At 46.7% G+C, this 12,254-nt stretch overlaps 1 protein-coding gene across 7 annotated transcripts in view; it reads left to right on the top strand.

Moving 5' to 3' along the window:
- ARHGEF10 (Rho guanine nucleotide exchange factor 10) overlaps positions 1–12,254 on the top strand; it is a 111,964-nt gene that overhangs the window by 37,339 nt on the left and 62,371 nt on the right. For all 7 annotated transcript variants that reach the window (XM_053216214.1, XM_053216212.1, XM_053216213.1 and 4 more), the window contains 2 exons: positions 4,046–4,122; positions 6,190–6,246. In XM_053216214.1, coding sequence (XP_053072189.1) covers positions 4,046–4,122; positions 6,190–6,246 — 134 coding nt within the window. The remainder of the gene's footprint in view (positions 1–4,045; positions 4,123–6,189; positions 6,247–12,254) is intronic.

Raw genomic sequence — 12,254 nt, forward strand, 5'->3', positions numbered from 1 at the left:
TTCTCCTCCTTGAGATGCCCAGGAAAAGCCCGTCCTCCAGGCAAACTCCTGCATGCATTTCAAAACCCTGCCTTAGTGTCTCGTTTTATAAAGTTCCCTCTTGTCCATCCAGAGCTGTGTGGGCACACCGGCTTTAAAACTGATTAAAACAGTGCACCCTCACTGTGACTTCCCCTGTCCCTTTCTGCTGCTGGACTGAGAATCCTGTGAAGGGGGAGAGCAGGTTTGACCAAGGCTTAGCACGCCGTCATGCTTGTTGCTTGGCGGCTGTGCAGCCATACTGACGCATTATCCACACCTGTTCAAGGTGGACTGTCCTGTGGCTTTTGGTACACTGCGTTGTCCGTATTAAAACTGTGTTAAAATATATACAACATAAAACTTACCATTTGAACCCTTTTCAGTGTAACATGTAGTGGCATCGCGTGCATATACTGTGTCACCACTCTCCCCTTTCAGAATATTTCATCACCTGAGATAGGAGTTCTAACCCTCCTGTGGTAATCTACCGCCCCCCTCCCCCAGCCCCCAACAACCCCTACTCTGCGTCCTGCCTCCGTGGATTGGCCCGATCTAGGTAACTCGTGTCCTTCTGTGTCTGGCTTGTTTCACTCCGCATCATGTTTGCGAGGTTCTCCCGTGTTGTAGGATGCGTCCGGATCTCCTTCCTTTTCAAGCCTGCATAATATTCCTTTGCAAGCACATATGACCTTTTCACTCACTCACCACTCGAAGGACACTTGCTTTGTTTCCACCTCTTCGCTGTCGTGAATCGCGCTGCTGGGAACACAGGTGTAGGAGCATCTAAGTCCTTGCTCCCTATCCCTTTGGCTCTGTACCTGTGAGCGGAGCACTGGATCTTATGGTGAGTCTATATTTCCCTTTTTGAGGACCCACAATCTCTTTACCACAGAGACAGCGCCATTTCACATTCCCACCTGCAATGAACTGCTTCCAATACGGTCACCAAATTTATTTTCCAGTTTTTAAAGATTGTAGTCATTCTAGGGAGTGTGAAATGGTACCTCCCGGTGGTTTTGATTTGCATTTCCTTGATGACTAATGATGCTGAGCACCTCATCACGTCCCATCGCCCATTTGTATGTCTTCTTCGGAGAAATGTCATTCACGTTCCTTCCCCATGTTTGAGTTGGGTTTATTTGTTGTTGTTGAGTTGTAGGTGTTCTCTATATAGTCTGAATATTAATCTCTCATCAGATGCGTGATTTGTGAACATTTCTTCCCATGCTGTGGGTTGTCCTTTCACTCTCTCGATGGTGTCCTTTGCACAAAAGTTTTTAATTTTGATGAAATCCAGTTTATGTGTTTTGTTTCTTTTATATTGCCTGTGCTTTCGGTGTCCTGTCCAGTCAGTTGTTGGCACATCCAGTGTCATGAAGCTCTCTCACTGTTTTCTTCTAAGAGTTTTGTAGTTTGACTCGTGAGGGTGGGTGGGTGCCACGTTCTGCCATGTCTCTTAGGTCTAGTTGATTTGTGGCGCTCTTAGCGTCTTCTGCCTGGTGGTTCTGCTGTTGACAGTGCTACATTGGCGTGTCCAGCTGTCACTGTGAGATGGTCCATTTCTGTGTTCAGTACCGTGTATTTTCACTTCATCTATTTTGGGGCTTTTTCGTTAGTTGTATGTTTGTAATGGTTATATCTTCTTGTTCTTTTGGACCTTTATTCAATATATGATCTTCGTCTTTGCCTTCTGTGACCTTTTATGAGTTAAAGGCCATTTTGTGGGATCAGGCTTTACCCAGCGTTAGAATATCTACCACCTTGCCTGGTCCTGTGTTTGGTGCGTGCTGGCTCTGTTTGTTTACCCACTTTTAGTTGTTATGTCTCAGTTCGCCAAGCCTTTACCGAGTGCCTGGCCTGTGATCGGTATCAGAGACCGAGAGGAAGTAAACCGGTCTCAGCACACCAGCGAGGACTTCCCTCCCTCCCATATGGCAGCTTGCGGTGTTTCCTTTCGCCCGCGCAGGCACCAGCAGAGGAGATGGAGAGCGAGAACGGACTCCTGACTCGGGTGTCGGGTCCTTGGCCTGCTGTTCTCACGCTCACCTGGCTTTTTCTTTGGGGTGGTAGGCTGGCCTCTGAACATAGAAAGACATACGCGTCCCTAAAAGACTGGTGTCTTTGCAGAAAGGGATGTGCAAGCTCTTTCCACCTGGTTTACATTACACGTGGCAGAGCAGGTCCACCAAGACCCCGCAGTAGAATCACAGTGTGTGTGAGACGAGACACAAGCAGGTGGCACATTATCGCCGGTGATCTGAAACGTACGGTGGAAAACACATCTGCTGAAAGGATCGTTTCTTAGAACAAAAAGAACGTGAAGTGGTGTGAGAGGGCAAGCTCAGATTCTCTTCCAAAGCGCGACCTTTTTTAAATCTACAGAAAGCAACCTTTTTTAAACCTACGGAAACATTCGAGAGCAGTTTAAATATCATCCATTTTTGCTTTAGATTTTCTGTTTTTTTGCTTAACTTCATTTTGATGTAATTTTAGACTTGAAAAGTGTGAGAATATTTTTTTTTTTTTATGTGACATGTTCCTCAACTAAGTGTGGGGACGGACTCAGCTTCTTTTCTTACACGCATCCACAGTGTAGCGTATTGTGTCGCACATGCTTGCGTAGCTAAAGTGTCTGTGACCTGGACATTTTTAAGACCTTTGCCATCTTCCCTGGCCTTTAAATCTTGTATTCAACCATTAGAACTTTCAGAAAACTAACAAAAATGATGATAGAAGAGACCACGCTGCAGTGACCCCCGCCATATCTGTCACTTACCGTGAAGTGTGGCATTAGCTCCGTATGAATGATTCTCCTTTGCACGTGTGTGTTTTTCCGAGCTGCCCATGGTTGTCTCTGAGCACTCACCCTAGTTCCAGCCTCTTTCCCTTCCCGTGAAGTGCTCCACACCGCGCTCGGCTCTTCCTTGCAGAGCTCCCCTAGACCACGGGCCCTTGAGGTTGGTCTTGTCCCAGCTGTGTTGAATGAAGCCGACCTTGTCGTTCTTCTGAATAAAGCATTCCAGAGGCTTGCCGTAGCTCGCGGGACAGCATTCCTATCCTTGTGTGTGACCTGTGCCTTGGCCCCCGGGACCATTGCACTAGAGCACAGCACCAGTTGAGTCGTGAGCACTTTTTATTTCTGGCCGCGTGAGGTCCCTTCCCGGAGGCGAGAAGGCCCGTCTGTCACTCGGGCGTGTCTCTGCAGCCGGTACACAACAGGCCCGCAAGAAGTTCTGGTGAACAACTGGAAGATGCTTCAGGCCCCCTGGAGCAGAGACCTCGTTTCTCCTGTTTCTGTTGTGCGAGCACCTGTGCCGGGCACGTAGCGGGCGTTCGGAAGCACGTACAAACCGCTGGGAACGAAAGCTTGAACCTGGCGTCTGTGTTGAGAAGCCGCGGCTGGTCCGATGAAACGAGCACATGTAGATTCTGACCTGCTGGGTGAGGGGGCGGAAGCCCCCGCCTGTGTCAGCCAGTGGCCCCCTCAGCGTCCCAGAGACCACTGGGGGATGAAGCCCCCGGGGCGTTTGGATCGAAGGCACGGCCTCGGTACACCCGCCCCCACGCACAAGGGAAGGGAAGGCCCCAGGTGTATTACTCACGTGTCCCAGAAATGGGGTGTGTGCAGGGGGCCGGGGGAGGGCGTCCCTTGTCCCCGTAGATACAGAGCGAGGTCAGGCACTGGTTCCTGATGAGATGGTTAGGGCAGAGGTCACTGACTTTTCCAGGGCGTAAGTCTAAGTGTTTATTGTAAAAGGGGCCCCGAAAAAGCCAAGGGGGAAGGTGTGGGGGGGCCGCAGGCATGGGTCCTTCCACACACGTCCGCGTTGTGGGTGTGAGTGGCGGGGTCATATGTAAAATGCATAGGCAGCAACTCAGAAGACGTTCTCAGCACAGGACGCCCGGAGTAACATCTGGGCACAGCGTGCACACGTTGGAGCTCACGTACCCTTTGGGGACATTCGGCAGCGTCCTGACCGGAAGCACGCTCACCCTAGTGGTCTCCTGGTTTGTTTTCTCCCAGTGACGAGCGAGCGCCTAAGGAGGACAGTGCCCTCGCCCGGTGGGCGGCGGACCCGGCCAACACCGCGTGGATGGAGAGTAAGTACACTGACCTCCGGGAAGCCGGCGGGGCCGTGCCCTCATCCTCGCCAGGCCCCGCGTGGACGCCGCCCCGGGGGTCGATGTGTGTTTGCCGGGTCCCACTGATTATTCCCACGTCCCTTCAGAACTGCATTCGTTTCCCTGAAGGACCAACCAGAGCTGCCTGTCGCTGCTGTCCCCAGGCTCTCTGAAGCCCTTATTTTGTTTCCAGTCAGAACATCTCTGCTCCCCCCGTCCCACACGGGTTCTCTCCTGATTGTTTCTTCCCAGTACAGTCCTTGGGTCCTGTCACGATGGTCCCGTGTTCGGGGAACTGATGCTCTTACACGGGCCCACACTCAGCAAGTTACCACGGAGACGTTACCAGGCATTTTCTTGTGATTCTCACGGAGATGCTTTTTCAGGCTACCATTTTGGAAAGGGGGTGGATGGCTGGTTAAGCTAGCCCACTGTCCAGATGGCATACCAGACCTTCTGTTCCACATGTGGCTTGGAAAGCTGAGCTATTTTTAACTAGATTTGACTTATAATTTTTTAAAAAAAGTAAAGATGGCTTTTCCAATTATCCCTTTATTGTCTACTGGCTCACTAATTTCTGTGTAATTTTCTATGATTGACTTACAAGGAAGAACCATCCTAACTGTCTCCTGATTGTTCAGTTATCTCCTGGAATGTGTCATGTTCTGGTTTTAATTATGACATTGTCAAACAAAGAACCTAGCATAAGTAGAGGATTCTGCTAGGGGGCCGCTAAATGGGGATCATTAAGGGATGAAATTATTTTCCTCCTGTTCGCTAGCAATTTTATTTCCAGAGTAAAATTTGTGTGACTTTCTCCCATTACTTGTTTTATTGCACAAGTGGCAGTTAATTAGGATAACACACAGGTTAGGGGTGCTGACACCCCCCCACAGTAAAAAATCTGGGTATAACTTCTGACTCCTACCGGTGCCTGCTGGTGACTGGAAGCTTTACCAATCACATACACCGTCCATGATACTGTGTGTATGTGTCACGTACCGCATTCTTACAATAAAGTATCACAAACAGGTTCGTGCAGGTGTCACAATCAGATCTGCACGTAAGCGGACTCGTGGGCTTCACGGCTGTGGTTTTCACGGGTGCGTAGTCGAGCATCCCACACATTGTCTGGAGTGGAAATGCATATCACAGTTGCAGTTAATCTTATTACAAGGAAGGGGGTGTCTGTCACACGGGGGCCTGACGGCAGGAGGAGAATGAGGGGCTTTCCCAAGTTTGCTGCCTCCCCCTTCCCCCTCCCCAGAATGTAACTGGCTTGAGAGCAGAGGCAGAGTTGGGAGTACTTACCTCATCTTGTTGTTGCTTAGTCGCGGTGACCTTCACGGTTTTCAGTGTGTAAGTAAGACCTCATAACGTGGTTGATTTCCACGAAGGCCCAAACTTACAAATACCGAAATGCATTTCTAGCTTCACTGCTGCTCTCGTACACGACCTTTTCATACCGTATTCACTCAGTAGTCTGGCCTGGAAGGATCCCGACCTTTTCTTAAGAAAACGTGTTACAGTCTCAGAGGACACGAACGTTCCACATAGTGTAGTCGGAGAGACTTTATCCTAACAGGTGAACATTCTCATCCTTGCGTGTGCCCAGTTTTCATATCCAGTAGTTCAAGATATCATAGATGATCGACTTATTTTAGGTTTCCTGTTAACATAGCACCTCTTGGGCTGTCCCGTTGTTTCTGAAACCGTGTATGGCACCTCTGTATTGTTTGTACATTGGAACACGTTAACTTTGTAAGCTGAAAAATATTTATAAAGAGCCACATAGAGACGTGCAGGTGAACACAAAATAATGGACTAAATTGGCCTAGAAACCATAAAATTCCCCATTCATACCTGGCTCACGTAGAGTGTCATCCTTCAGTCCCCAGAAAACTTCTGCTTTGGGAAGGTGCATGTGTCTGCCCTTTGGAACTAGCTTTCTGCATCATTATAGCATCGTGTGAGACTGTGGCCCTGAACAGTGGACATTGTACTTGGTGTTGGTCGGTTTTGAAAGTTTTCTTCTTTTTATTCCAGATCCAGAAGAAGCCATTTATGACGACGTGCCAAGAGAAAATTCAGACTCTGAACCAGGTTTGAGTTGTCTGAAATTGAGTTTTAGAAGGTTCAGTTTATCAGTCTTTCCCGCTGGGTGTAAAAAATGACTAGTCACTGTGCACACAGACCCTAGATACACAACTCCTACGGATTTTATTATGTCTTATAGTGCCTCATTAATACCATGGGGTAGAATATTTGAGCACATAGATGTGTGTGGCTGTATTACAACCTTATTTTATTTTTTATTTAACATTTATTCATTTTTGAGACACAGAGACAGAGCATGAGCAGGGGAGGGGCAGAGAGAGAGGGAGACACAGAGTCGGAAGCCGGCTCCAGGCTCTGAGCTGTCAGTACAGAGCCCGATGTGGGGCTCAATCTCAGGAAGGTCATGACTTGAGCCAAAGTTGGATGCTTAACCGACTGAGTCACCCAGGCGCCCCTGTGTTACAACTGTAAATAGGATAGTTGATACATGTAAAGCAGAGGGAATTAAAGATGTGGAGTGTATAAGTGGAAAGGTAAGAAATATGGAGGCTAAGTACTAGCACATATTTGATAAATGATACGAATGAGAAGGTAGAAGAAGGAAGTACCAATACTTTTCTAGAATTCAGGAAGGATCTAAGTTCTCAGATTGTAGAAATACAAGTTCAAAGCAGGGTTAAGCCTGAATCCATACCTAGGCACATACACTTAACAACTGCTGGGCACAAATCAGTCCACTCATACCAAAACACAGGTGTTTAGAAAGAGGGAAGCAAAGGCAGTATTAGATAAAGATTGGGGAGATTTACCACTCAGACTCTAAAAACTGTCACGTTGCATTTCAAGGAAAAAGTTACCAAACCTAATGAGAAGCAGACACGACAGTGAGCAAATAATAACTTTGTGAATGAATCGAAAGGAGTATTGACCAAGATAGCAGTAATAGTGTTGTTTCATTTGCAGGGTGGGACCAAAGCCCCAGGCTGTGGTAACTGTCAGCTGGAGGGTGGACTGACCCTGAACATCTAAAGTCTGTGCGTTTTCCAGGAAGAGCGTAGATAATGATGTGTGTGTTTGGCTGTGATAGGTCAGGTCTGCATCTTATGGGTAACCACTAAAAGAACAGAAATGGATTATTTAACTCCCAAACCAGTAGAGAAAACCTCAGTTCTGGTAGAAAGCAAGAAAATGGAAAGTAAGAAACTATGGCAAATGGTATGAAAAAAGATGGCAAAATTAGTCCAAATATATTGCTACTTATGGTAAATATAAATTGAATCCAGTGGCCCATAAAAAAAAAAATTCTCAGGCTGGATGAAGTAGCAAAGCTAGCCACATATTTTTGTGACAGCTATATAAGGATATAAAACATTCGTAGGTAAATGGATGGAAAAAGAAATATAAGGCCCATTCCAACCAAAATATAGCCAGTATTACTATAACATATTGAATTTTAGGCCATAAAACATTAGGTTTAGAGTCCTTCACCAGAGAGAATTATAACAGTTCTAAACTTGTGTGTACCTAACAAGACAGCCTCTAAATACAGAAAGCAAAATATGAGAAATAATCAGCAACAGTTAAGTACATAATTAAAGTGGGAGATTTTAAGACCGTTCCCTCCACTGTCTTGGATACTGGATACAAAATTAGTAAACTGTGGAAGAATATAGTATATGATTAACCTAAAGATTGAAATTTCTTTTCAAACACATGGAATATTTATAAAAACCATATAGTATTCCTCAAAGCAAATATTAAGAAATGCCTAACAATTGGCATGTAGGCCTCATTCCCTAAGTTGAAAAAATCAATAGGAAGAAACACTTGAAAGTTAAAAATAATACTAGTACTTAGCTCACAGACAATGGTGAAAACAGAAGGGAAAGTAGAAACATTATGACTTGAATAATAATGAAAATATGGCATAAAATATTATGGGGAAGATTTAAAATCATGAAGAGTTGCAGTCACGATGGCGCCTGTTAAGAAAAGACGGTGGGGGAGTAGTGAGCCGAGCCTCTGCTCCGTGACGTAAGAGAAGAGCGGAGCAAACTCAGCAAAAGTAGAAGGACAAAAAATGATAACAGCAAAAGTGTTAAAACAGAAAACAAGGAAACAACAAAGTATCAACAGAACCCAAGAGCTGTTCTCCAAAAATAATATAAAAACAGACAAGCCCCTGGTAGTGTTAGGAAGGAAAGATATTGTCGGGAGGAGAGGGAAGTGAAGGATGGATCAGGAACAAGAAAGTGTGGTCGAGACAAACGCCAGGAAGGGATTCTAGAAACACCTTGATACCAACTAGTTGAAACGTGGACTGCACCTGAAGTAGAACACGCTAATGTCTAACGATTCACAATCTAGAATGAGCTGTTTAATCTGCCCGGCAGCCCACTAGGACCAGTGTCCTCGTCTGAGATTTGCTAAACCGTCAGGGAACAGAGTTCCTCGGCTCTGCGTGTAGTCCCAGCGGACCCCAGCTACCCAGGAGCAGGGAACCCATCTTAGGGTGTTGGTGTAAACTTAGAGCCCCCTTCGCTTAAAGGGGTGACGCTGAGCATCCTGATGAAAATGTAAAGGAATCAAATCTGGTAATATCCCAACAAATCAGCAAAAGCCGACCAGAACCCTTCAGATTGGTCCCAGGGGGTGACAGACCCTTCAACATGAGCAGGTTCCTTTACCACCTTTTCCACAGGAACAGACTTCTGGACATAAACCATAGGCTCATCTTAGTATTTCCGTAAAGTGCGCTTGACAAGATTCAGTGGCCATTCAATGTTAAAAACTCATAATAGAAGGAAGCATTTTTGACCTAAAAAGGATACATTCTTATAATCCACATCCAGCGTACTAACTGATGAAGAGTTAAAAGCACATGGTAGTTTATTCATTCCAGAATGCTTTTGGACGCTGTTACATACCGAGCACCGGTTTAGTTTCAGCTAATAGAGTCACCCCTGCCCTTGAGATTCCTACGTTGAGGGAGACAAACAGTTGACATTTGGGTCCCTTTATAAACAGAACTGGAAGTTCTTATCAATAAATGTGCTCCTAGGTAGTTATTTAAATACATGCTGCAAATAAAGTGGGGCTTAAAGACTGGTTTCTGTAAAAACAAGCTTGAAATTTTTATTTTTGGGTAATTTATGCTACCAGGTAGGCCTTTGCCAACACAGAACGTTGATCTGGCTCCCTCTGTGGCCCTTTGCTCTTTTGTCTCATTAAGCATCTTGGTGCTGCAGTTGTTTTGAGAAACACTTTAGTAAGAGTTAGCTAACGTGTAAATGGTGATACAAACCAGTGGTTCCCTTGCAGGTATGTTTCCTGGAGAAATTCATGCCCGCTATCCGGGAGACATGTGCAGGGATGCTTATCTGCAGCACCGTTTGTAAAGAGCCAAAGATGAAGGGGAACATAGTGGCCCCACACTCGGGGAAAGGATCAGCATATGGCAATGAATTTATACAACAGACCATTATATTGCAGTTAAAAATGAATAAATGGTGTGTTTGTGTGTGTGTGTATACAGCCAAAGGCAATGTTGAGCAAAAAGCAAGACACACAGAGGTAGGCTGCATGTGGCCTTCGGGTAAACCCACACCTCAGAGGTAAGTGGACAGCCACAAGCCAAGAACGGTTCTTGCTGGCCTGGCGGAGGGGCCAGAGCTCTGGCTGTATGCATGTTGCCTTGTGCTGCTGCCTTTACAGGAGTGGGCACTGAAGCAGGGTTTGGGCGGGGTCTACAGACAGGCCTGCTATTGTATGCTTTTTGGTGCATTTCGATATTTGATAAGTAACTATATTCTTTAGTGAAGTAGGTGGCACTAGGTCTTTGAGGTTCCTCCAGCTGTTCAGGACTTCAGCTGTCCAGCTGGTGAACTTGGGGAGACAGAGGTGTCTGAGGGAGAGTGGAGGCCTGTGTGCTTTGTGCAAAATATGGTCGTTTTGGGTTAAGTTCTGTCACGGTACTGGCAGGATACTGAAGAATTTCTTATGAGATACGATGATGACCATCCAGGGTTACTTTTTTCTGGGTTTTTTTTTTTTTTTTTTATTGTGGTAAAGTGCCCACTGCATAAAATTGAGCATTTTAACCAGTTTAGAGTGCACAGTTCAGTGGCATTAAGCACACTCACGGGACTGTGTGGCCACTGCCACTGCAGTGGCACTTCTTAGGTCCGTCCTGGCCCGGGGCAGGTAGCAAGGTTGCTGCCAAGTAAAATCCAGCCACGTAGACCAGTTCTCCCTTCGCTGGCCTTGTGGGAGAAACACAGGCCCTGGGGCTGTGCTTGCTTTTCGGTCTGGTCTCAGCACCAGTCTGTGCATCTGGGAGCTCAGGAGGGCATTGTAATTCACAAAGCCTCAGTCATCTGTCCTTAACAAGGCTCTTCAGAGTCCTTGAAAGTTTCAGTGTGCGGGTGAGGCCCAGATACTACTGCCTTTTCCAGAACTTGGAGAAGCATTATTTTCCCATGTTCTGACTGCTGAGTGGAGATGTACCTGAGTTAGAGGTGGTCCATGGTGCCTGGCGTTGGTAGCTCCTGCCTCCCCAAGATGGACAAGCCATCCAGCCCGCCTGAGAGCAGGGCTCACAGTAGAGCAGGACCCTCGGCCGTCTTCCCCGGAGCCAGGACCAGCCGCCCAGTTGACCTGGGTGTACCTGCAGCTTGCCTCCGCCCCCACAGGCTGGACGTCCCTCTGCAGGTGTGGGCAACACCCGCCCAGCTATGTGTCCGGACTTGTTTCCCGCACAAAGAGTAGCCCAATGTCCACAGGGGTTCATGGAGGGAGGAGGGAGTACTAGTCGGGCAGCTTCAGGATTCATGGGCCGCACCAGGGGACAGTGCACAGGCACATTTCTGCATTTGCATGCCTCCTGCCGACCAGGCCATGGAAGTCACCAGGTCCTTCCCATGGCAACTTGCCTTCATCAGGATGGCTCTCGGCCCCGACCTGCATGGCAGCTGAGTCAGGGTCTGGCCACATCCCTGGAATCCACCTGGTCCTGTTGACCCGGTTGCCCAGTTGGTGGTCAGCTAGGGCAGATACACTGACCCACGCTCCTGTGGCTTCTGGAAAATGAGCTCGTTTTCAAATGTTGCATGTTCTTACCCAGATGACATTTACTCTCAGAGCCTTTAACCAGAAGTTTGGATTTCTGTTTTATATTCAAAATTAATCTGAATTCAGTGGAGAGAGAATGTGAGGCCAAGTAATCTGAGATCCTCAGTGACAACCTTGTATCTACTTTTCATTTCCAGTGAAAGCAAGTATTTGCCTCTAAATGTCACTATACCTACAAAGCTTGCTCTTGGCCCTAGAGAATCTATTAATCGAGGTTTAATTACTGAAAAAATTTTAAGGGCAAGTTTTATTACAGAGAATGACTGAAGAAGCATATGGAATAAATTCTTTAAGTGTTCATTTCGAAAGAGAAAGAGTGTGCACGTGTGTGCACGCATGAGTAGGGTAAGGGCAGAGAGAGAGAGAGAGAGAGAGAGAGAGAGAGGGAGGGAGAGAGGGAATCCCAAGCAGCCTCCACACTGTCAGCACAGAGCCTGGCGTGGGGTTTGAACTCATGAACCATGAGATCATGACCTGAGCCAAATAAAAGTAGGACACTTAGCTGACTAGACCACCCAGGTGCCCAGAGAATAAATTTAATTGAGAAACAAAAATGTATTCCCAGGTGTGGAAATGTCTTTATCTCACATGGTACTCTCCTTCAGTGATAGTTTAAGCAGAAATCACTCTTAGCACATCATTTATAGCTGAGAAACTCCAGCTGAAATAACCCTTCATGCTCATGTGTTTAATAAGCAGGAGAACTTAGACACTGATGTTCCAGAAGTTTGTAGAATGATGTTTTTGTTCTCGGAAAGTCCCAGCGCACAAAACTCCATGTGTGTTTTCTACTTCCACTGAGTATTGTTCTGTAATTGTCAGGGAGTCTCACAGAACTACTTTCTTGGGACCTGAGGCCTTTGCATGTATCAGAAAGGAAGTGGGCTAGTTGGTAAGACGTGTGCCTTGCCCTGGGGCCGCCC

Source organism: Acinonyx jubatus, chromosome B1 (genome assembly GCF_027475565.1).
Source record: "Acinonyx jubatus isolate Ajub_Pintada_27869175 chromosome B1, VMU_Ajub_asm_v1.0, whole genome shotgun sequence".
In the NCBI taxonomy this organism is placed as follows: Eukaryota; Metazoa; Chordata; class Mammalia; order Carnivora; family Felidae; genus Acinonyx; species Acinonyx jubatus.